This window comes from Limanda limanda, chromosome 9, assembly GCF_963576545.1.
Source record: "Limanda limanda chromosome 9, fLimLim1.1, whole genome shotgun sequence".
NCBI lineage: Eukaryota > Metazoa > Chordata > Actinopteri > Pleuronectiformes > Pleuronectidae > Limanda > Limanda limanda.
This window is the reverse complement of record NC_083644.1, coordinates 7,744,875-7,771,455: the sequence shown is the minus strand read 5'-3', so window position 1 is coordinate 7,771,455 and position 26,581 is coordinate 7,744,875. Positions and strand designations below refer to the sequence as shown.

Genomic DNA, 26,581 nt, shown 5'->3' with positions numbered 1-26,581 from the left:
CTCCCCACACCCAAACCCTCAGATCCTCCTCACATCACCGCAGGTTTGTGTGTGTGAGTGTGTGCGTGTGTGTTTATGTGTGTCTAAACGGATTGTCACAGGCACTGGCCCCTGGGTGACCCTGTAGCAAAGCCTGCTGGGTAGCAGCCTAATCCCAGAGTAAGTTGTAGACTTGAGGAGCAGAGACTCATATTCACAATAATAAACATAAACTACTGTTTCACATGAGGATTTACAACTTTACAAATCCTTTAAAAACGGGTTAGAATAGTTATGGAAGTTAGATGCCTGCACTGGGAAACACAGCTTTAATGGTTTTACCGTCTGTTGTGTGAACAATATCTCAATGTCTTGAACTCAAGCTGTATAATTCCACGGCTGCACGGGTGTCACTCTGAAAACCTGTATTTGATGCACTGTAAACTTTGTGCAGACACAATGTCGTCATCTAAACACAACGAGGAACGATTCCCTTCTTTAGGCCGCTGAAGCATTTGTTCCATTCCAGAGAAAACGAAAGAAAACCAGAGATATTAATGGTTTCTGACGCTCCGGTGACATTTCGCGGTTCCCTCGGCAGCTGCTGATGCTAAAGTCGTTCTCATTACCTTGAACGTCAGGTCTGGTTCTTACACATGCAGACACACTGTCTGGAGAGCCACCTCCACCCGCCCACCACCACCACCACCACCTCCATCAACATTACACCAAGAAAGATAAACAGACATGATACGGCCGAGTGTGCAGCCTCCAGAGAAATGTGATACAGATCCTAACGTGAGCTGTGTGTGGACTGGCAGAGAGGGCATGTGAAAGAAGGAGGACGGGAGGGAAGGAAGGAGAGAGTGAAGGATGATGAAAGAAAGAGTTCCAGGAGTTAAAGGATGGATGGAGAGGAGCAACGCAGAAAGATGGACTAGGTGAGATGAGAGCGAGAAGGAGACGAGGGGAAGAGAGAGATAAACAAAGGAGAAGAGCTGCGGTTGAACTCTGCTGGACCTGCTGAGCTCTGGTGATAGAGATCTGCAGCCTTGGCTTAGACGGAGAATTTCCATGTGCACACACACACACACACAAAACCACACACACACATACACACACACACACAAAACCACACACACTCACACACACACACATAACCACACACACTCCAGTCACCCCAGCATGCTGCAACCTATCCCAGTTGACACACAGAGGGATTTGCCATTATAGCTCTCATGACTAAGATACTACTGTTTTGAGTCACCACAGTTGTGTACACCTAATGCTGTGCAGCCCTGTAATAAATCCTATCTTTTTGTAAAGTTTTTTTGTTTTAGAGATGTTTGTTCCTCTGTAAATAAAGACGGACCAATCACGAGTCAGTCTCAGCTGTCAATCCAGACGCCTCACCTTGTTTCTTTTTAGCATCACCAATTAAAACTAAACTTATCAGAAAGAAATTCACTTGAACAAACATCTGTGTGATAAGAACCATCTACAAATGTTGAATTTTCAATTAATTATTTATCATTATTATTTTCATTGAATTGTGTAATTTATTGTTCGCATGACCACGTTCATGTGGTCCATAAATTAAGAAAAACATCCTAGGAGGTAGACTGTATGTCTTATTCTTAACCCATCGTGATGCACAGTATTTTTATGGTGTCAATATCTCTATATATTGTTAATTGTCGTACAGAGATTATGTGATACTCAATGTAAATTTGACATTGATTCCTGTTCTACTGTGCCATACCTCCTAATAAAAATATAAAAAAAAAAAAAAATGTGAGGCAAATGTATTTGTATGTTCTTTGACTTTTTAGTTTGGTCCCTGTCCCCTCCAATAACATGGTGGTGGTGGTGGTTATGGCAGTGAGCCGTCATGTCGTCCATCATTATTGACAGTTGATGATTCAAATGTACGGTCACGTCTGAGGCTTCAGATCAGTTGATTTGTATCTTATATGAATGAGGCCGGTTTCAGTAAAGCACAGAAAGAACCTCCATCGTTTAATTTCTCCACAGGTTCAGCTTCATGACTCTGCTGCTCTCTACCTTGGGCTTGTAGGCGGTTTGGAGCATGGACATCTCAACATTCTGCCCTCGCACCGGCTTGGGCTGGCGGGGGGCCGGCGGCCTGGCCGTCTTCTGGTTGTTGCGGCACACGCAGATGAAGAAGAAGAGCAGAGCGATGGATAAGGGGATGGCCACACTGGGAACCAGGATGTACAAGATCTCCATGTTGCCGCCGCCGGACATGTCTTTATGGTCTAGTGATGGAGAGAGAGAGAAGATCAACATCACGCCAGAAGATTATCTGAATTTATTACAGAGTCAACATGGTTCTGGTCTCTCACCACAGATGGGGATGTCACACAGCTCCATGCGGACCCCCTCGACCAGCGTGAAGCACCAGGGGGCCTCGTGCTTGTTCCCCGGGTTACGGCAGTACGAGTGCCCCCCGTTGAGCTCGGCGTAGCGGAGGGCCAGGTAGGTGTGGCTGTGGGGATACTGAGAGTTCCACGGCTGACACTGGAGGCCCGACCGGGTCACGCTGACTGTCCCGCGGTAATCTGCGCCGCTGTTGTTGTAACACCTGTGATCTGGAAAGCAGGACAAGGTAGTGCGTTAAGTCTCCGTGTTGCTTTCGTGTCTCTGGTAGTTGATAAATGAGTAGCAGCACTGACAGATCCAGAGGGAAATAATAAAGTACATTAAATATCATGAGAGGGATGATGTGAACTTCTACACTGACAACTCACACAGAAACTGAAGGCAAAGGTCTTGTAAATTTGACTTAAGCTGCCGGAATTATCTTAATAATGTATTTGTCTGTTAAAAAAAGTAATATTTCAGGTTCAATTCATCTTTTCGAGACGTTTTTCAAGCATAAATGCAACAATTTACTGGTTCCAGCAAATAAAATGTGCAGTTTTGTTGCTTTTTTTAAGCCTCAAAGATGACAGTAAATTAAAAGTCTCTGGATTTTAGACTAAACTAACAATCTGAAGGCTTCACTTGAAGCTCTGGGAAGATTTGACACTGTTTTGGACATTTTGAAGACTGGATGATTTAATCACAAGGGCAGACTCTGTAAATCAAAGAACCAAGAATAACAAAAACTAAATTCCCAAAAAGCAACGGTTTTGAAACAGCTCCTCTTAGCAACGACAACAGAGACGATCAGGGATTCATATCTCTTTAGAAACTAAACATGAGTAGAAGTAATGAAACGGAATCATCAGGCGCCATAGTCTTACTCTTGTTGATGGGCTCGGCCATGGGGATGCCGATCCTCAGGCAGTTCCCAGCCTCCGGGCTGTCGTAGGCGGCCAGGTCGTCGCAGTTGGGCAGCTTCAGTCTCTTCAGGATCAGAGGGTTGGAGCGGGCGATGATGTACTCCGTCTTGCACAGGTCGTTCTCCAGGATCTCACACTCGTCTTTGCACAGGTCCCGGGGTCTGTCCGTCCCCGAGCTGCGGTCGCACGTGGGGAAGGCGAAGTGGCAGAGAGACGGGATGGCGAACTGGGAGCAGCGGTCGGACAAGTGGTTGGACGTGCCGATCATGGTGAAGGCCGCTGGGAATAGAAGGAGGCAAAGGAGGCGTTAGAACAGAAAAAGGCCTGAAGAAAATGTATTGGTTACATTATTTGTTTCTGTGTCTCTCACATTAGAAGGAAATATAGAGGTGATAAGTCAGCAATTCTCACTTCAGAGCGTCTACATGCATCAAAGAGTGCGACTGACAATGTAAGCTGCAGCATTAAACACATGATTCATAGTCATCCTGCACGTTTATTGCAAACATATGTGTTTCTGTGGTTGTCACTGGCAGGAAGGGGGATTCGCTTGGGGGGTGGAGGAAAAGACCAGCTATTGAAACGCAGATAAGTAAAGCTGGATATGATCCAAGTGCTTCTATGGCACATCCTGCTCAGAATAAATGAAATAAAGATCAGTAAAGGTGACATGAAGGTTTGGAGAACGACTGGCTTCTGGGTTTCCTCTGAAATGAATGATTCAGGAGTAATGCAGATCTGTGGCATCATAAATCTTAATTATCACTCGTCCTTGATCAGATCTGAGAGCGGGTTCACGGCCCCTGTGTCCCCGAAGTGTTCGGTGGTGAAAAGCTGACGACTGCACGGATTTAATAAATAACATGCAACACTGAACGGGACCAATGAGGACTGCAAATCCATTAATGTTTAAACGTATAAACAGTTATATTTTGCGTAAGGATTTAATTTATGTAGAGTATGTGGATTCTCAAAGGTTCTTTATCAACGACATGAAGTCTGAGACCACTTGAAAGCAGGTTTTTTCAAATTATTAGTTATGGATTATTATTTCAGCCAATTTATATTTTAAGAAATTGCAAAGGTGTCGTTATCAAACCCTTGTGACAAAGACATGTAATTGAGGCTGAATATTTTACAGTTAAACCATTCAATTTATAAAGAATGTTGTTTAATGGAAATAAAAAGAAAACAAATACAACAAAATATTATATAACCAAAATTAACAAATCTTGGGGTAAAATATAAACCAAAATATAAATCTTTTTCAAATATCTTGTTTGGTTTTCAAACATGCTTTATTAACATATTTTCATTTGTATCTATATTGTATTTAAAGCACTTTGAGCTGCATTTCTTGTATGAAAGGTGATATACAAATAAAGTTTATTATTATATAATCAAAGACTCGGAGGGAATTCGTTCATAGGTGAAATCCTACTGAATCTCTTATCACTAAAGTTTGAAAACCTGCAAAAGAAAAGTTGGAGAAGAAAATGGACATAGTTAATGAAAGACACATCTCCCTGTCAGCAGCACATCGTCCTCACCTGTGATCTGCGTCTCGATCTCGCCCTGCATCTGCAGCGAGTCCACGAAGATGCTGCGGTTTCCGATGAAGCGAGCGCAGGCGATGCCTCTGTACGGCTGGCAGAATCCCTCTTCATCAAAATCCTCCCTGAGACCAACAGAGACACAGAGAGGAGTTAGTTTGAATCAAGTGAAACAAGCTGCAATGCACAGAGACACCTCTAGATGTCAGCCTCTCTTTGTATAACAGAGAAATGACTGGTTGGACTGTTTCTTATTGCAGATTCTCAACAGTTTCCCCCTTTGTTTCTCCTTTTGTTTGACTAAAACCTTATCCTGAAACTTAAAAAACAATTAATTCCTAATCCTAACTTTAACCTAACCACAATTCATTGTAAACCTTAACCAGGACCTCAGAAGTGACGTTTTTCCTCATTAGTATCCCATGAGGTCTACTGGTCCTGTAAAGGTCAGTGTTTAGGCTGGAAGAGCTTCAAGGAAGGTACCAAAAATGAGTACAGACACACACACACACACCACACACACACTAACACAAACCACACAAACAAACACACCACACACAAACGCCCAAGTTCACGGTAAAGATGTAAACCACATTAAGAATTAATGTTTGGTAGTTTGACCTGATTGTTTACAGTGCAGAGATTTCCCCATCAGCCATGATTTGAACCACATGGACACAGAGAGAGAGAGAGAGAGAGAGAGAGAGAGAGAGAGAGAGAGAGAGAGAGAGAGAGAGAGAGAGAGAGAGAGAGAGAGAGAGAGAGAGAGAGAGAGAGAGAGAGAGAGAGAGAGAGAGAGAGAGAGAAACTCTTTTCTTCAATGACTCTTTTTATTTTTCTGCCCTTTTCTGATTTCACTTCCCAGGTTGTGTCGTCTACTCGGCGCTCCTGCGGTTCTTTTGTTGTTTCTTTTCAAACAAATTCATCTCCCTCCATCTCTCACCTCTCTCATTTCTACACACTCGCACGTATGCACACACATAAACACGACACACACACACACACAGAAACCACATGGCGACTCGCAGGCCTGTCTGCTCAGTGTGAGATCACTGGTTCATGTGCTTTCAGTTGGGCCATATGAGGAGTGTGAGACAACGCACAACCACAGTATACAAAGGGGAGGAGTAGGGGGTGCATGATGCCTCGGCACAGACACACACAAACACACGCACACAAACAACCAAGCACAAAGAATCATATTGTAGCTGCTGGCTGACTAAAAGTTCATCCTCATGCCTTGGATATTGTTCCCAGAGTTAAGGCAGACAGGAGCACTCCATTTGAAACTGTTTATGATTAATAATAATAATAATTATAATAACTAGAACACACGCACATACCTCCACCAGGACCCGACACTCCCTTTAAATACCATCAAGCTGCACAAAAGTTCAGATATGAGTTCACAAAAAATGATTCCCCTGGCAAAACTATGAAAATGTGGAAAAACGCCCTTTACTGCAATATTTAAAAAAGTATTTAAAAAATCCTGGATCTGCACCAACATGTAATGGGCTCTTTCCTGACTCACACCACATCCTTCCACCCAGTTTAATGGAAATCCATCCCGTGGTTGTTGTGTAATCTCTTGCCTTACAAACAAACAAACGAACACAACAGAGACTGAAGGAGCTTTATTTTAAATAAACACAGCGACTTACAACTTGTGGCGAACTGTAAAAAACCGAGCTTGTGTCTTAATGCTTCATTATCACCCGTCCCTGCCTTTGTTGACGCGGGTCACGAAGTTTACAAGCTACGTTACGATGTGTGAATTACTCTAATTACTGCACCAACTGCAGTAAAACGCTGCAGAGACGCACCTGGAGACAAGATGACAATGATGGAGGCACGCACAGACACACACAAGGATCCGTGTGGGCACAAACAACTGCAGGGGCACCAGAGTGTGTGTGTGTGTGTGTGTGTGTGTGTGTGAGGTGGAGGTCATTAGGTTCCCTCTCTCTGAGGAGTGTTAAGTGAGTGAAAGGCCAAGGTCAGCTCTAGCCCTGTCTGCAGATCGAAATGAGATTACCAGACATGTACACACACGCAAACACGCACACACAATCTATAGAGCATTGGTCTGCATTCCGTCGATTCCACAGAGATATGGTAACTTTATGTTTTCAGCTTAATACAGGTTTATCCTGGGAATATGTAATTTCCTACTAAAACGTGGATATCGGTAATAATGAGTTCACGTTGTGGTTCGCCTGCAGACGGCTTCGCACCAGTTCATCAAACCACAAACTGCTTCTTCTTCACGTACTTTCCGTTCGGCAGAGAGCTCCTTCTCGTTGGGTGCTAAGCACGTCTATAAATCTAAAAGCAAAGAGTCTCCCAGTGAGAAAAACCGATGGAACCGACGGATTGCTGATTGATTTCAATGCAGGATATGAAAAAAGAACGAGGGATGGAGTGGACTCCGGCCGCCTTGGTTGTGCGTCACCAAAGATGGAGGACACACACATCCACACACACACATGGAGCCACACACAGACAAGTAAATGACAAGGGAGAGTAGACGATCCACCACAGAGCAGCCAGATCCCGGCGGGCAAATTACATCTCCAGCCAGTCCGAACCGGCTCGGTCCAAATCACAAACCGGCCGCCGCCGTCTTCATTTGAACTCTCCTCACTTTTTGAATACGACTGCATTGGGTCTCAGAGGCGCATTAAAGCGTCTGCATCAGTTACAGCCGAGCACAGATGACTTATAGCAGGTTTAAAGAGAGAAATGGGCATGTACCAAACAGCCTAATCACATCTGAGACATCTGAGGTTTTTCTGAAAGTCTTTCCCTGGTTTCCATTTATTTCTGTGTGTCTGTGTAAGCAATCCCGGGCCGGCCGAGCCAAGCGTGGTTGCTATTTGTGTAAACAGTGAATGGCTGTTTGGGATTTTTATTTTACACACCAACGCCATGGGCCTTCTGGTGTAATGTTTTATAATGGTAATTACAAGGAGAGGCTTTTCTGTCTCAGAACCAACAGACTCCAGATCTAAACACAAACCCACCAACAGAACCTAAACAAAATATTTAGGACGTCTTGATTCATTGTCAAATTACTTTTTTTTTTTTCGTCCCAGCCTCATTATTTATTGAGGGGAACACTTGCTCTTTTTCTCCAGCACCGTCCACACAGCGTTTACACCTGAGCCAATAAGAGCCAGACTGCAGCCAGACGACCTTGAGACGCTTTTAATACAGTACATCCTGATGGGATGTGAGTTTTCAGTGCGTTTTATAAAACTGGGCACATATGAGTTCTACTGTGTCTTTAACAACTATAAGGACATAAGAAATAAAGCATATGGAAGAAGTTTAATATTGTTACCCCCATCAAGGAGGTTCTGTTATGTTTTTTATAGTGCTACGGATTTTTACGTAACTTCTGAAAGCTTTCTTCTCTTTTTTTTTTACTGATTTCATGGATCTAGTTTAGGGTGATATTTATCACTGTTTGTAATTTGGTGCGGATCCAGATACAAATCAGGATCAAGTGGATTTAAATGTGGTTTCAAGAGGGGGTAGAGACTTTTTTAAACATTTTTCAGATTTGGTGACTTCAAGGAAAGAAAGAAAGAAACACATTTACTTTTACAATTACTTCAGTAAGACTACAGAATAAAGGGTTTTCTCATTTGCATCTGTACTTAGTCTGTATGATTATGGAGGAAGTCTTTTTAGGCCTTGAACATGTAAACTTGGATATTTCTCCTCGATAAGTTGGTCTGCCTGGTTGGTGGATGATGTGTTTGTGATGAGTTGTGAGGTCGAGAGGACGTGAAACTCAACACTACTTGTTGAAGGGAATAAGGGACGGATGAGATCTGAGCGGGTGAGGACGTGAGGGAGCAGAGGAGCAGATCCCCGACGACATTCTAGATTTCAGGGTTCGGTTTTCTAGGAGTTGCTGCGGGCGCTGAGTGAAGAGGGGATGAGCTGCATGAGGTCACAGCTGTTGGGTCCAGAAGGGGGGGGGGTGGGAGTGCAAGCTTGTGCAATACGTATTTTGTTCTTATAATTACAGCTTCCTGTTGATAATTTGAAGAAGCTTTGAACTGTGGTCATAAAACAACATTAAGCTCAGAGGTAAACTGAGGTTTGATTGCTCCATTCAAACTAATCTACAGAAACTAAGCAGTATGCATCGTGTGACAGGTTTTAAATGTTTGACGACAGATCGATAACGTAACATAGCTAAAGTTTACTGGTATATATTAAACAACCAAAGGAAGGAAGTGATCTACAAACTGTAATAAAATACATGGTAATGAAAACGTGCAAACTCCAACAACACAGCAGCATTGTTTGGATGAAAGGTATTTGGGATGTAAAGTGATAAGGCCTCATGCTGCAGTGAAGACATCCAACTGTGTGCCTCTTCTGAGTTTGTGCATGTGTGTGTGTGTGTGTGTGATGGTGTTGTGTATTAACGGGAATGTGTCCAACTGCAAATCAAAGACAAAGGAAACACAAGAGAGAATCGTGTTTCCTCCTTAGAATAAAGAGCAAAATGAGAAAAACACAATCTGTTCAGCATTATCATTTATGTTCACGATCAGGAAAGGTAACACAGAAATAGTGCTCGGCCGAAACATGAATTCACTTGTTCAGTTTTAGTTGTGAAACATACGCTGATATTTTCTCAACCGCCCCCAATGTCCCTAACAAAGATATTCATGAGTTCCGAGCTCACGGTGTAATTCAATTATCTCCGGAGACTCGCAGAACACATGTGCGGTTGCAGGATGTAACGATCGCTCACTGACAAGGAGCCAAAATGGCCACCGGAGGCTGAGGTTGACTGGGGTCTGTGGCTGCCAGTGGCCCGTGACAGCGCTGGGAATGAACAATGAGGGAGGGCAACTGAGGCGCTGCGTTAGAGAGAGAGACCCCCCCCTCTCTCCAGGGTCCTCGTGTAACTACTGTTCACTGACTGCAGCCATACACACTGCTGTCAGAGAGACGGATGGAGAGACTCCGAGGGAAGGAAGGGAAAGAGGAAAGAAGCATCAAAGACAGACGACATGACAGCTCCACTGAAGTGAAGCTCAAGCATCTTGACTGCCCCCTGGTGGGTGGCTCAGTATCCCTGATTAACCCTGCATCCTCCATGTTAGCAGATGGGGCGTGGATCAAACTAAACTAAAGGTTTTGCATCCACTTGATTGGCCGATGACACATGGCGTTGACTGCACACGACTTTCAAATATGACCAATAACAACCCAAACCCTAACCATTAAAAATAGTTATTATATTAAATGGAGATGGAGCCAAAACCAAATCCAAAAGAATGTTACCGCTGTGGAAAGCTAAGACGACGATGACGAGCAGAAATACATTCTTCACATTACAAAATACTGGCGCAGATTTAATTGGCCAACGCAGATTCAACTCTACCTTGTTTTTGCCAGAGGCGTCTGGCACCAACAGCGTATCAATGGACTGGCCCCATTCAAATGAGTGAGTGGGTTAATGCTGGCTCTAACATGGCCTGAATCATGGTTGCCATCTCAGCTCATGATAAATATTGTGTAGAGTTTAAAGAGTTATCCACTACTTCTGTTGCCAGGACTGTTAAATACATCTGTGCCAGTGAGTCAGAGGAATTTTCCCAGAAATGACAAAGCAGGCAGTGGTGGGATCGAAGAGTAAACGCTGAAGCTTTTAAGAAACTTCCCATCGTTGAATTATCATTGATTTGTGAAAGAAAGTTAACATTTGTTCAGAAGTCAAAGAGGATTTCGTTTTTTTGTTCTGTTAGTCTGTCTTTTAGCAGGACTATGCAAAACTACTGGACGAGACTTGGTGGAAGGATGCAGGTGTGGATCCAGGAATGTCCCTTCACTGTCTCTTCACTGTTTCCCACAGAATAACACATGGAGGAGGACACAGTTTGTTATGTGAACTTGAGAATGAGATTAATTTCTTCCTCTGTTGTTCTGTCTGAAAAGAAACAAGGGATTTAGTTTTCACTATAATCTTATAATATTCTATATTCTATTATGATGAGTTCGAAAGACTTAAGTTGTGGGACAGGCATTGGCGGATCCAGGGGTGGGGCCAGATGGGGGGGCGGGGTGGCCCCAGCTGAAATCTGATTCGCCCATGAAGGGCCCCTGTCCTGTCAGATGTCTTTCATGTTCTAAGTTTCATTAGAATTACACAATGGGCTCGACGAAGGGACAATTAAAAAGATATATTTGAAGATGTGACTTTTCTCAAAGCTTCAGTCATAACAGTAAAGCAGGAATGACTTTAATATGCACCCTAATGAATCAGGTATTGTAGATAGATGTTAACATTTCACTGAATGCCACTCGGATACAGTTGTGTGTAAATAATAATGCACAGACTGGCTCCTGGATTCATGTTGGAGTTTGAAGTGTTGTTGCACTCTGCAGAAGACTTTGTTTTCAGGCCCAGTCTTTGCCGACACAGGCCTGAAGTCACGAGTGCAGCTAAAGAGTTTTAATAACAGGGTTCACACACCCGCTCACTCGGTGATGTGGTGAGGTGAAGGAGCCCGACATCAACCCCTTCACTCCTCACGATGCCCCTGACCTGGTGACATCACTTCCCCTGCAGGACTGCAAGGTATCGGGGGTCCGGGCGTGAGAGAGGGTGTCAGTCAGCCGGGCCGATTAGCAGCAGAGGAGGTTAATACGTCTCCTACAAGTTAACACAAACCCTGTAGTGTTTGGACAGACGCAGGCGCACACAAACAGATCGAGTGCAGGGATCACACAGACGAGTCCATTACCACAGCCGTGAATTACAGAGGAGGAAGGTGGGAGGGTTGTGTTTGACTAATCCCTGACTTATTGGGTGGAGAGGTCTCTGAAAACAAATAACAGACTGGGAGGGTGTCTTAGGAAAGCACAGAAGTGGAAATGGTGAGGAAAATAGATAGAAGAAAAAAGAGAGAGAGTTGATGGAAAACAGCACTGGAAACAGTTGTGTACAAAACAACATGGGACTAAAATAATCTTCCACTTTTCTTTTGTTCCAGAGTTTCACTCATAATTTGCAGGGGACATTTAGCAGGACAGTGTTTTCAGACAGTTCAATGTTCCCTGTTCTACATCCCGGCAGTAAGATCCAGTCCCACCAGCTTGTTTAATACCACAGGCTGCTGCTCGCCATCTGCTATGATCTCACCACGCTGCTCCAGCAGAGGTCACGGCTTCACAAGGATTAAATTGTTATTACAAACTTTTGTTTTATAGTATCACAACAAGTTGTCCCAGAGAGGATTATTTAAATGTTGATTCTGATGTTGCTCCACAGGCATCTCTCTTCTGAAGAGGTGAACTCTGCTTCCCTCTTTCAGATCCTCCTTGTTTTCTCAGATCCTTCTGGCCTCCTCGCCAGTTTGGGAGTTTACATGTGTACGAGACAGTTTGCGTCAAAGTTTGGTTTCTCTCCATCACTTGGTTTAGTCATGTTTATCATCTATCCATCATGTTTATCATCTATCCATCATGTTTATCCACTCAAGGTCGCGGAGGGCTGGAGCCAATCCCAGCTGACATTGGACGAGAGGCGGAGTCACTCTCATATCCAACCCCATGGTCGATTTACAGGCTCAAATTAACCAAGGAAAACCAGACAGACCCAGAAAGACAGCGTCTGGCTGTTAGGTTAAAACCCAGAACCTTCTAGGGAAGTTAAGTTTTAATTTTAGTGCCACCCGGCTCGATCCGACTGTCTTTAGGTGAGCACACACACACACACATGCCAAAAAAGCTAAAGTGCATGTTGTAGTTCTATAGAGGCAGCTGTCTTTTGGCAACTTAAGATCGGGGACATGTCTGAGTATGAATAATACACCAGATCATAATCCGTTTTTTTCCAAATGTAATTCTTTCCCCTGGAGCAATATCACAAACATCCTTCTTGTTGCATTTGTGCTAGCCCTTTTTTTTCTTTTCAAATAACATTCCTTGAACTGACTCCAGGCTGCCTGCAAACGTCCGTGTGGAAATAATAATAACAGGAAAGAGAAGAGTCCAAAAGGAAAGAAAAGGGGAAAGAGATGATAGCCGAGAGCGAAGCCACCCCACCACCACCGCTCACCACCTGCTACACACACACACACACTAACACACACACACACAGACAAACACACACTTCCCTGCATGATTTATTTCCTTAGATCACAGACCCCACTCTGAACACACAAAGGCAGACACTTAAAAACAGACAGGAGCACCCGTGTTCCTGGCTGACGGAGCACGCGGAACAAGAATACACACGTCTCAAACAGAAGCCTGGCTTCCTGCAGGTAAAGAGCAATAATCCTTGATGAGAGCGATTGAGAGGCGTGTGTTGTGGGGAAGGAACACAATGTCACACTGTGGAGCTCACAAATAATCCCTGCTTACAAATTGTGGTTTCAAAAGATCTGCAGCAAACAGAAAACCAAACAAAAAGCTCTTAAAGTCTGATTAAAAGATACACAGCATGAGAATTCATGAGGGGAACATGGTAATATGTTGGATAAAGAAACATTTATAGCTCTTCTATGTGCATTAATATTCTATATGTGCATTGTTTAAAAGTGTCTTAATGCTAATGTCATATTTTAGTTTTTGTATGTTATATGGCAACACAATGTGATGTTAGTTTGTGTGAAGCTGTTTATGAAGCCTTGAAGTTCTGTGCCATCTTGGTTTTTTGAAACCAGAAGCAACCATATTTGGAGGAGCAGGGGGTGGAGCCTGAGAGAGAGGACAGTGCTCGCCCTCCTACACGTGTCACCTGGACCCATTGGGCGGGACTAGCTGTCAATCAAATGGTATCTACCCTCTGTGCTTTATTGTCTATTTTCCTCTAAATGCTGCAAGCTGTGTTGAAGAAGACTCCGAGACTGAGACTCATGAGGAAAATGTTATTGACAATACAAATCAAGTAATATTAATTAATTCATCAGAGGAAAACATCGGATTCTGAAGCCAATTTCTAAAAATCAAACTCTTGGTCTATTTCATCTGTTCACCCACTGGCTTTGGCGTCATTATACCAGAATACACCACAGCTGCCACACTTACTGGTGATGACTACTACTTCATGAAGCTGAAGCAGATAAGACAAGTTGAAGGAATGTGGCCGTGACAGTTAAATCAGACCAGTTCTTCAGAGACAGACACGAAGTTTCCCAGAAGATCAGATTAGTGACGTTAATCCTCAACTGGAAGACAGCTTGTGTGCAATGAGTTATGTTTATGTGGGTTTTATTTTTGTCCAAAGAATCACAGGGAGGACTAAACACACACACACACACACACAGGCTGACAGTTATCAAATGGATAAAATGACAGGGAGGCCGAAAAGAAACTTGACATGTAAATGCAGACACGTGATATTTTTTGCCAACGTGCTGCTTTTTCAAAACAGTCTGGAGAGGATGTGGTTCCTGAATGTTCCAATAAAAGATGGTTTACAGGCTCCTGTGCTCTGAAAAACAAACAGGACTAACTAGAACAGTATTGAAACTGAAAGGCCGGACACATCCAAGTACTGATGCTTTACATCAGCTCAACTGATTCTGAATATTGATCCAATATCCATCCATCATCTGTTCAGCTTGTCCTTTGAGGGTCGGGGGGGGGAGAGAGCTGGAGCGATACCCAGCACTCGCACACACAATCACACTTACAGTCAATTTAGAGACTGCAATTGACCTAACCCCCAATCTGCACGTCTGTGGACTGTGGGAAGAAGCTGGAGGAGCTGGAGAAAACACACATGGGGAGAAAGACCCCCAGGCCGAATCCGGAATCAAACCAGGAGCCTTCTCGTTGTGAGGCGACTGCAGTAGCTTTACCTAACCTGCCAGACTGGAATAGTTCTGTTTGCTTTGTCAGTGGTGATGCTGGTTTATGAATTGATCAGTAATTGAGCGGCGGCGAGTATAGAAACAAAACCATTTAATCGACATCGATGTCTGACAATGTAGATAAGAACCAATATGAATCCTGATTAAATGAAGAGTCTGTCGTAACTCCATGATGAAATTCTGTTTAGTTTCCTCAGCAGCTCATCAAGTTAAAGCTGATGTGAATCTGTATCGTCAACGACCACATCCGTCTTCATTTGAATCAAATCCACCGTCGCCCTAACACAACATCCAAAAGTCTGTCCAATAAAATCCGTCTCTGGAACTGATCTGGGAGCTGAGGTACTGCCTGAAAGCCAAAATGCCCTCTAGTCATATCCACGCACTTCTCTATCAGGAGCCAAGACCAGTAACTGGAAAATTGATTGATAAATTGACAACGATTGATAAGATGAGAGGGCGTCTTTCATCAACAATCTCAAACATCAAACTGCATTGATCACGTTAAGCTCTACAAATCTCTAAACATCCCCCTTGGCTCAGACTCCGAGTCCAAACTGATAAAACAAAAGCCTCTCTATTTATATATCCAGAAAGGCTGAAGGTTCACTGTGCCTCCCTCTGTTCCTCTCACACACGTCGCCACCGCCGCTGAAGGCAGAGAGAGAGAGAACGTTTCTGTGGACACTTTGTCTGCATGAATGTGCGTTTTTTTCTTCTTCTGAGTTTGAGTGTGTGTGTGAGTGTGTTCATTGGGGGTTTAGGTCAGAGATCAGGGAAACCCCAAATACCCCATCTAGGCCCTGTAAGCCTCAGGGACAATCCATGAGGAACACACACACACACACACACACACACACACACACACACACACACACACACACACACACACACACACACACACACACACACACACACACACACACACACACACACACACACACACACACACACACACACACACACACACACACACACACACACACACACACACACACACACACACACACACACACACACAAACACGCAGATTCACACACATGATCACACATATATGAACATGCAGATTCACACACACACACACAGGTTTGTGCACCTATCATTTGCATTGACCTCTATTCATTGTAGACAGCCTGACCTTATCCCTAAACTTAACCATGACCAATTCACACCTCACGCTAACCCTAACCTAATCCACCTCTTACCACTACTCTTAACCAGGACCTCAGAAAACATGTTTTTCCTCATTAGTACCCAGTCTCTGGTCCCAGTGAGGTCTACTGGTCCTGACGAAAAGTGGAAAAGGTCCCACAGGGGAAACAAAAAAAACGAGAACACGCACATTCTTAACCCGCATTCTTTACCAGAGCAGATCTGACCTTGACCAGACCTGCCAGCAGGGTCGCCGACAGACAGACACAGGGGATTCTGGGAAACAGGAAACAGGAAGTGGGTCCTGTCCGAGCTAAGCGTGAAAAAACCGGCTCATAATGACTTGTGCATGAAACTCTCCGTGTGTGGTAACGTGCGTGAAGACAGACCTGCGCCCCATGCTAAGGCCCAACAAAGTAAACTGCGATAATGGTTAAAGCCGGCAACACATTGTGACAGTCTCCACGTGTGTGTGTGTGTGTTCATGTGTGTTGGCCTGTGTGTGTGTGTGTGAAGCCCGTTGACCTGGGCAGCATTCAGCAGAGAGGCATCCCGGCCGGTGGGAGGAGGCTGACGAAGGATCTCCGGTTTCAAACATTGCCGGTGCCCTGGGACCGGCCGTGTCAAAGGGCCGGTCCCCGAGCGGCCATATTAGGGCTCTGATCCCCAATCAATCAGCACGGCGCTGCAAAGAATCCACAACAAGGTGGCAATGAAGCCCCCCCCCCCCCGAGGATTCAACCAAACATGTGTGCGGGATTGGGTTTGTAAGAGTTACTGTGTGGGCACTTCTTGGACGCAGTGAGAGTGTCTGCTCCGGACTTGCAGAGCAGAGAGGACAGAGGTGAAGAAAAGTCTCAGCAGGCCGTCTTTGTTTTTCCTTGGGTATCAGTGTAGCTACATACACACTGTGGTAATGTATTAACAACTGGAATCCAAAAACTAAAGCAAACATGGACAGAATACCATTTTCTTTTCATTTTCCACGAGAAGGTTTGGTCCATTTTCCATGTTTGGACATTCCCAGGCCACTTGGAAACGAAGGGATATTGCAGCTCTTGCTCTCAGTGTCAAGTCTCTGGGCTGAGAAAACTCCATTATTATGAAAGAATCATTATAATTCCAGCAGAACCCCCCCCCCGATGTGAGTCTGATGTGGAGTGCCGAAGTGGATCAGTATGTGGCAGAGGGGTGGTGCATCCAAAAGCTGAGTGGGCCTGTCATCCCCTCAGTGAACGGGTGCGATGCTTGTGGTGTGGAGCAAAAAATCATCATCAATCCTGGCCTCTGAATCTGAGAACCACAGCCGTGTTGACACTGGCGCTGAGGTGAGGAGAAGTGAAACCGAAATCCAGAGTTTCTCAATGCGGCGCGCTCACATTCTCCGTCCGAGTTAAGAGGCCATTGTGACCGAAAGCAGCTCTCGCTCAAAACGCTGCAGGCGGCGAGAAGGAGACGCTGGAACCGTGGAGCTGGATTCAAACCTGCACGTTGCTCAACTGGACACTCAGACTCATTTCACATGCAACAAAGATAAGGGACGTGTTATTTAACCAAGTGCTCTTTTTTCCAGTAGGTTTGGTTTTAATTAGTTATATATAAATCGGCAGCTTGTTAGCAAAGCTTAGCACAAACACAAGAAATGGTGAAACAACCTGGCTCTGGCCCAGGATGACACAATCTGCCAGCAACTCCCCAAAAGACTACAAAATACTATTGTGATGTTTAAAAACTGCAAAAACATTGATCACCCCTGGACCTTGAATTTGGGTAATTGTTCAATGTTTTGTATTTGTCTTTTGTTTTACCTCCCTGTACTAAAAGATGAAAATGATCTATAAATAAAGAGTTTAAAAAAACTGCAAAAACACCAGGGAAACCAACACATGTACCGGACGGATGCTGCTCCAATAGCAGATGTCAGATTTTTCAGGGATCGTAGACACATTGAAAATAGCAGAACTGCAACAGCATATTTCTGTGTATTTACTGATAGTTATAATTATCCTGAATGTGTTTATGCACAGTTCAGGTGGTTAAAAGCTTTGATATTAGGATTAACTTAAATCTTACAGCTGGTAAATAGTGAAATAATACTGCAGGGAGGCTGCAACTGATCTGAAAATAACCAAAACCACATCAATATTTCTGTCAGTAGCTGATTTAATCATGATAAAAAGGGGCGGCAGTGAGTCTTGTCTGTTCTGATTGTCTTTGCGGCGTCTTGCATCTTCGCCCCATCAGTGATTAGTCATGTAAATGCCTCAGTCAGCTGGTGGGATCAGTCAGACCACAGGTTTGCCCGCTGGACTCGATCCTGAGACCCATGATGCATAGCTGCGAGCAAAAATGTTTGTAACAGATAAACTAAACAATTATTTCATTTAAAAACTCATTTACAGCTCAGATGAATGCCGTGAAATGGCGGTAATGAATTAATGAGGATTCGTTTGCAGATCTTTATCAGATAAAAACCCTCGACGGCCTCTTTTGATCCACCTTCTCTCACAGAGCACAAAAGAAGACCGTCCCCGGCAGTGATTGTGTAATTACCTGCTGTCTTCATAAATCATCCTGACTACACACAGACATTGTAAGTACAAGCCTCTCACAACAGCTGCCGTGGCGCAGGAAGAAGACGGGAGACGAGGATTCAGAGACATCAATCAATCTGTTATTATTACAGTACACGCAGATTTTACTGCCCGATACCTTTGAGCCAGTCTGAGACGGCTTGAGATCAACTCGCTGTGACATCTTCCAGTCATTACACATTTTGGAAACGACTTCTTGGAACCAATTTGTCAATCAAACCCGGCTCTCCTATGGGTGATACACACAGACACACACACAGACACACACACACTACAGTCCTGTCTATACAAAGTCAAATTACTCCAGAATTCTTAAGCGTCTGATGATTTGATTGTAAAATTGGACTGTCAATCAGCGCCACATAGACACCCCCGCGAACACACACACATACATACACACCCAAACACACACACACACACACACACACACCCTAACTGGTCTGTATTGATATAGAGCTTTTCACAGTTTTTGACATTTACCCCCATACACACATTCAAACAGTGCATCTCTGTACAAAACCTTCTCTATTAGAAAGTTTCAGTGTAATGATGATGCTTTTTGTCCCCATAAGAAGACAAGGTGGACAACACACAAGCATACACACACACATGTATTTAGGTGTGTGCATGTATGTGTCTATTTGTGAGTGTGTGTTCATGCCATGTATATATGCACACACGCAAATATGAAAATCATTTAACACACTTAAATATAGGAATATTCTGAGTCACCAAGTTGCATCCAGACAAGATAACTGTCAAATTAATTACAAACCTACAAAAACGTTAATACTGTGTTTCATATATGTCCACATGTACATGTAGGGAACATATGTACGGAAAGAATATAATCGTTATCATACCAGCACTTTCGGGAATGTGTGATTGTTGGATCCACTGTCAAGAGTGGTTTCAATTGACTCAGACAAAAAAACGAAGACAGAAAAGAACCAGAGAGAATCTGTTCCTGGTTAAACACGTCTCTCCTTTATTCTTCAGAATGGACAGAGGAGGGAGCAGAGCGGCTTGGAGGAGGGAAAGAAAAAACCCCAGCTATTTTTGTAATTGCTTTTTTTGTGTGTGCCTGTGCTGAAAGAAAAGTGGTGGGGAAAGTTTGAGAAATTTAAACAGCCTTGACAGCCAGGGTGTAGTGGTATTAATCTTTTCAAACAGGGAGAAAACCCTCTATTATAAACACAGACAGAAACTCCGGGATCAGCGGCCATGTTGCATAAAGTGTCTTTATCGCTGCTGTCAGATTAAACACTTCTACATCCATAAAGTTTATGGAATGGTAAAAACAGCTGTTCTTCATATAAGGAATTACGGAGTAAAGAAATCAACTCATCTTTCTGTGACTGGGGAGCAACAAAATGTTTTATCATTTAAATGCCAAACAAGCAACGTTAACATTTGGAGTATGTGGCCCCTGATGAATGTAGATCCACTATTGTCTTTTAGCTCCGATTTTGGTCTACACCATCATATGTCTCTGACACTCTGCTGCTCGGTGCTGGAGTGGATGGTTTTGCATAGTTTACCAACACAACGGTTTTGTAATATCCTTAAAAACTGTTCCAAAACTGCCTTTTACTCATGCTTATACTTTAAGAATGACTGTATTTAGTGTGTGTTTCACTCTGAAAGCTACAGACATGGCTGCAAGAACGAGAGCTCTTGTCCACGGCTTGTTGAGAAAGCAGATGCAGGAAATAAAACATGGAGTTATTCTGCTCACAGAGCCGACAGGACGGCCAACTAAGCCCAACACACAGGCCAAGGGAGCACAATTGGCAAAACTGGTTTCTATTTTTCTATTTGGTCAAAGTTCATTGAAAATGACGCTTAATGAGGAAAACGCTTGCAGCATAATTTCTGTGTCCGTGTCGAGATATTTAGGCAGGCAGCGTGGAAGGGAGTTTTTTTTCAGAACCGCCAAAGGCCGCCTGCTGTGGCTGGAATCACCGCCACGAGAGCGCTGAGAGTCTGAGGCCGTAAAACCAACAGAATGGTAAATGGACTTCATTTATATCGAGCTTTTCAATTTTTAACGACCACTTGCACGTGACTCACATTCATCCATTCCAACAGCCACGCTCTTCACCACCCAACAAAGCCGTCAGGGGCAGAATCAGAGTCAAAGGACACTTTAGTGGACTGGTCGACCCGCTGTACCACCTGAACCGGTACCACTTGCACAGTTTGCAACGTTTTTGTTTGTTTTCTGTGATCAATTTGCTCTTTGAAATATCTTTTAAGTAAGAATAAAGCCATAGGTCAAAATAACCAACACTTACTCACACCAGACTTTTGTCTGTAATGGGAATAGATACAATCGGCATTCGACCCCAGGTTAAATGACTCTGAAGTAGATACAGGTTTTTATCAGCTCCTGGTCCGATGGGCAGATATGGAATCATGAAGCTTGAGTGAATAAAACTATTCTACTGGCAATGGGAAATGACTGAATTGCTTTTTAAGCAGATTTCTTGATATACATGCGTATACATACCGATCCGTCTAATACAAGCGAATTAATAAAACAAATGAATGTGTTTTAAAAAGGAGACACAAAGAGATTAGTGTACGTTTGCATCAAAGACACTTTCCCCTTCTCTTTTTCTTTGCAGACACTTTGTATGCAGGCCTCAGTTTGGGGGGGGGGGGGGGGGTTAGGAGTTATTAACTGCTCCTGATCCGAGCTTACAGCTAAACCTCCCGTCTGCTAATGCAGCTAATCGCACCCGAACGCCGCCGACCCCGAGCATCAAAGAACAACATGCGAGAGTGTTAATGGTACCATCCTCCTCCCACTCCACGCCAACACTGTTTTTCTTTCACTCCCTTCACCCTCCCGCCGTCTCCATCTTCTTTTTTTTTTTCCTCCTGCAATGAAGGAAGTGTGGCAGCGCACAGAGAGAGGGGGAGAAAGAGAGGCGGAGAAAGTTGGGGGTCTAATTTTGGCAGGCGTCGCTTTTTCCCCTCACCCTGTGTTTGTTCTGGCTCTATGAAAACATCTCTGAAGAGCGGAGGCGAGGGAGAGGGGAGGAGGGAGGGAGGGAGGGAGGAGAAAGTAGAGGAGGACCATGGGGTATTTGGAGGACATGCACTAATCTTTACTTTTGGCAAAAAAACGCTGGCACTCCGATGAAGTTTGGATTTTTAATTTTCGTGAAATTGCAGCCAAGCTGTTTAAACATAAAGAACTAGTTCAACATTTTGGAAAATATGTTTCGTGCCTAATAGAAATAAAAATCCCGAAGTCCAGCATTCAGCCACTTGAGACTTTCTCTGTCCGACTTGAGAACTGAAATGACTTGAAACCTCAGGTGGACGTGTTTTAAACAGATATGGAAGGAAGGACCTAGAAATCTAAAAATATTTTAAAACATTTCCACCACCTCTTCCCTCTTTCTCTGTCCATCTCAATCGTCCTCATAATTCTTCCTCCCTGTATTTCTTTTTTCTTTTTTAAATATTTTTATTAGGAGGTAAGCCACAGTAGAACAGGAATCAATGTCAAATTTACATTGAGTATCACACAATCTCTGTACGACAATTAAAAATATATAGAGATATTGACACCATAAAAACACTGTGCATCACGATGGGTTAAGAGTAAGATATACAGTCTACCTCCTAGGATGTTTTTCTTAATTTATGGACCACATGAATGTGGTCATGCCAACAATACATTACACAATTCAATGAAAATCTCCCTGTATTTGTGATCTACGGCACAATCTCTGCCTGGGTTGTAGTCGAAAAACCCTCGAGGATATCAGCCTCGAGTTTCCCTGCGGCTACTCTCCAACAACCCAACCCTGAGTGTACGAACACACACACACACACACACACACACACACACACACACACACACACACACACACACACACACACACACACACACACACACACACACACACACACACACACACACACACACACACACACACACACACACACACACACACACACACACACACACACACACACACACACACACACACACACACACACTGTAATGCCCCACACACCACACGGTGTATACTTAAGGCCAACGTGGAGGGGCTGGAAATCACAGAGCGAAGCAAAGATAAACAGAGGATATGAAGTTCATGTTATGTTCAGGTTCAACGAGGTGGGTGGCGTGAAACATTTCCCCAAATTTAGTCATAGTAATATTTGTGGCTAATTCATCCCAAAAAAAAAAAACAGAAGTTGCCGTGAAGGTGAATTTATTTCATTTAAACCGAGAAGCTTCTGCACCAGATGTCGTTTCCAGGAGAACTTTGAGAAGCAGGAGTTCTGGCGTCTGAGCAGCTGCGTTATGAGGCGAGCGGGTCATCGTGTGTCATCATTAGTCGACCTTGTCTTCTTGACGTTTGCCACGCTACATTTACGGCTAATGGAGTCGGCCGTGACACTAATGACGAGCAGCAGTGACGATCCGCCCGCCGCCGCAGCTCCAGCCGCTGTCAAAGGAGGCCCCTGTCCGTTTAAATGAAGTCTGTAATGACTGTAATGAGACTCTAGATCTCGGCCTGGTCCTCGCCCGACTGCAACACTTTCCTTTACCAGTTGGCGTGGAAGCAAAATAACTCGAGGAGAAGTTAATCTATTTGAACGTGCACAGTGGGAAGTAGCGTGTGACGTGCAAAAGCTGCACATCGGGGGAGTTGAAATCCTGGAAATCCTCAGATTAAGGATGAGGCGAGAAGTTTGATTCAACTTAGCTGTGTTAACGTTTATGACTTAGATGAAAATTCATGAATATCATCATCATGGTGATGGTCATGATTCTGACTCTTCTATAGCTTCTACAGCCAAGTTATCAAAGGACAGACTGCGAATGAAGATGGACGACATATCTTTCCCTCCTCACAACTTTAGCGTGTGACGTGTAAAAGCTGCACAACAGGAGTTGAAATCTTGGAAATCCTCAGATTAAGGGTGAGAAGCTTGTCAAGAAATGATTCAATTTAGCTGTATTAACGTTAATGACCTGGATAAAACAGACTGAATAAAGATGGACATCGTATCTCTACCTCCTCTCACTATTCAGAAATTAAGCCAAAATATCCCGTATACAATCGATGCCATTTTGTGCATTTGAAGATACACAAGCTCGACCAATCGTGACTCAATCTCAGCCGACAATGATTTTGAACGTGTACTTTGACTTTTAACTTTGGTCCATGACCCACTCATTAACATGGAGGAGGTGGGATTTATGACCTACACTACAGTACAAGCCCTGTAAGAGCGCTTGACGTGTTTACCAATATTACCCCATTAAGACATTAGTCTGAATAAGACACTACCACGTAAACAGCCGGATCTGGAGACCTGAACCCGAGTGAGGACACTTGGAATAAGCACTAACTGAATTAAGACACGTGGAGTATTCAGACCAGTATGTTGACATGTACATGTCCTAATCACATTATTAGGTCACACTGGAGTTTTCACAGCAACAGCTTGATGAAGCATGACCTGGATTCAAGTGTTAACATGTAGTAGGACATACAGTAGATGGGAGTCATAATCAGAATATGGAATATTTTATCAACAACACACGTAAACATCATGGAAATGGTGTCTTATTGAGAATAAGGTCAATCGTCGTAATACTGGTGTCGGCGATGATCTCTTATGTCAACGTGTAACTTATTTTGGTTCCCATTCAGAGTTTATTTTCAATGTGCATGACTGTTGTGAAACCGAAGACTCTTTCATGTTTTTTTATAGATATTTCCCTCGAGAAATTGCATTGTGATGTTTTTGTGCTCCAGCTGCGTCGACTTTGAAACGAGCTGTAATTTGGTCAAACAACAAAAAATCACAAACGCGTAAACAAAAAATGGCAGAAAGCAGATGTTGGAGAAGGAGCATGTGAGCGAATCGTGTGCACATGTGGGTCGCCCGTGTGCGCTAGTGGATTTAGTACGTGTCGGTTATCGGCCGTGTGCCAGCAGCTAGGACTCACAGGGCGCTGCGTGGAACATGGCAGCCAGCCTGGCCGTCATGTCACCGGGGGAAAACCATCGAGTGGTCTGATCCTGAGAGAATCAAACGAGCTGAGAAAGTTCATGGAGTTTCATCCCAGAACACCGAGGAAACTCCAAAACAAAGCAGAGGAAACTCGCCAGACTCGATCCGGGCGGCGCAGAAACCATGGAAATGTTTGAGTGGAATATAATTTTTCGATGCTTGAAAAACATTTTTCGTTGTTTGGTTATATTTGCTTTAATTTGATATGCGTGTTGAAGAGATCAGGCCTGTGGTTGGTTTTGCTTGTACACTCCGGCAGCGGGCGGCTAATTAGGCGACTATAAAACGTTATATAACAGCAACCACATAGACAGATGTGAGTCATTGTTCCACAAGGCTAATGTTAGAATAAGTTTCTAGGTAAAGTTTAAGTTAATCGACTAAAACTCCGGAGCAGACACAAGGCCGTCGCTCTCCGCTCTGATTAACTCATTATAAGCCGGGAATTAGATGAACGTCCCAGGTTTAGAATATGTGAGCATTTTCAATCGTGTCTTGTTTTCTGATTAGAGTTGGCTGGAGGCAAATTAAACCAATTTCTCCGATGCTCCGAGGATCGGCGCCGTCAAGACGCAGACGTAAACTTGTGCTTTCTAACATGCTCCACATTCCTACTGTACACAGTCTGTACTGAGACGTGAAGCATGTGAGCTGAGATGGTCGAGCAGAAGCAGCCCCGGGGAGCATAAGAGCAATGATGATTCAGAAGAGTTATATTTAATATTCATTCAGCCACATTGAGATCTGAAGCAGTAAGAAAAGAAAATGACAGGTCAGGCTTTGTTATAATGAATGAACATGCATCTTAGGACTTGATGATTTAACAACGCTAAGAATTTCAGACTGTGTCAGACGACCACAAACAACATGTCAACAAACTTTTGGAAAATCGTTTGAAATTGTCTTTTATACGATTTTGTTTTTTGCTATTATGAAATTTGTTCTTATTATGGAACAAACCCACAATTGATGATATTCATTAAGAGAAGATTATTGAGTCCTCTGGGAGTTTGGTGGTTCACTAGACAAAGCTTGTGACACATTCACGAGCATGAGTTCAATCATCTCACTAAAAAGCAAGGAAACATCTGCCTGTGTGTGTGTGGCTGGCATATTTTGAGAAGTGTTCATCCGATCTGCTTCAAACTGAGCAGTTAAGGAAGTGCAGTGGCGAATGTGATGCATTCAATAGACTGTAAACCTCCACCGGGGCCCAGCAGTCCTCTTAGGAAACTACATCTAAATTCACAAGATGCACACACTCATAAATCTCAATCCTCTAAACAGGCCTTATATTCCCATTAATATAGATAGAAAGAAAGAAACGGAAATGCTAAAAATCTTGCGTCGTTAAAAAAATGAAAAATAAATTCCTGGATACCCTGATCCAGATTTGCACAAAATGTTTAATGGGTTCTTTCTTGGGTCGTGTGCCACCCCTCCTCAGAATTTCATGGAAATCAGTTGAGTAGTTTTTGCATAATCCTGCTATAGCTAACAAGCTAATGCTAAGATGGCTGCACAACTGTACATCCATGGGTCTAAGCATGAGCAGAAGAAAACCTTGTCCCTCATCACCTCCGATGTGGAGCTCTGTCGGCTCTGCACATTTGAAATGAAGCATCGCAGCATCTGGTCGTTGTGGTAACGTCACATCACACCATCCGTCACCATAACCTTGTTATTCCGCCGTTTTTATATTTTCTGTTTAGTTTAACACAGAGGAAACTGCTGAAGACTGTTGGTTCAGTCTGTAAAACACGTCAGTGTCGAGTCGAGTTGTTTCTCAGGACGCAGCATCAGAACAGGCCCGTTCCGAACAGGCATGTTTAGAATGGCACCGCACTAATTTCTGAAATAAGACCCTCAGACCTTTCTGCAATTCACATCCGCGAAATGCTAACAAATCACTTTTTTTGTATTTTGGTTAAAGCTTCTCCTCTATTTCATCCTGGTAAGTTCAGCATGAACGGACTGACAGAGAGGAAAAATGAATAGAGGAAGAGAGACTTACGTTGGTCTTCCTGCCAGAGGTGTAGGGAGTGGATCTGGAAAAGAAGACAGGGGGATTTTTTTTACAACAG

The 26,581-nt window shown here is 43.6% G+C and overlaps 1 protein-coding gene across 1 annotated transcript in view; it reads right to left on the bottom strand.

The window, feature by feature from the left end:
• The window catches only part of ror1 (receptor tyrosine kinase-like orphan receptor 1), a 122,586-nt gene that overhangs the window by 6,079 nt on the left and 89,926 nt on the right, over positions 1 to 26,581 (bottom strand). Inside the window, exons 4-8 of the mRNA XM_061078648.1 lie at positions 26,512 to 26,545; positions 4,838 to 4,965; positions 3,249 to 3,566; positions 2,346 to 2,591; positions 2,044 to 2,258 (exon numbers count right to left, since the gene is read on the bottom strand). Coding sequence (XP_060934631.1) covers positions 2,044 to 2,258; positions 2,346 to 2,591; positions 3,249 to 3,566; positions 4,838 to 4,965; positions 26,512 to 26,545 — 941 coding nt within the window. The remainder of the gene's footprint in view (positions 1 to 2,043; positions 2,259 to 2,345; positions 2,592 to 3,248; positions 3,567 to 4,837; positions 4,966 to 26,511; positions 26,546 to 26,581) is intronic.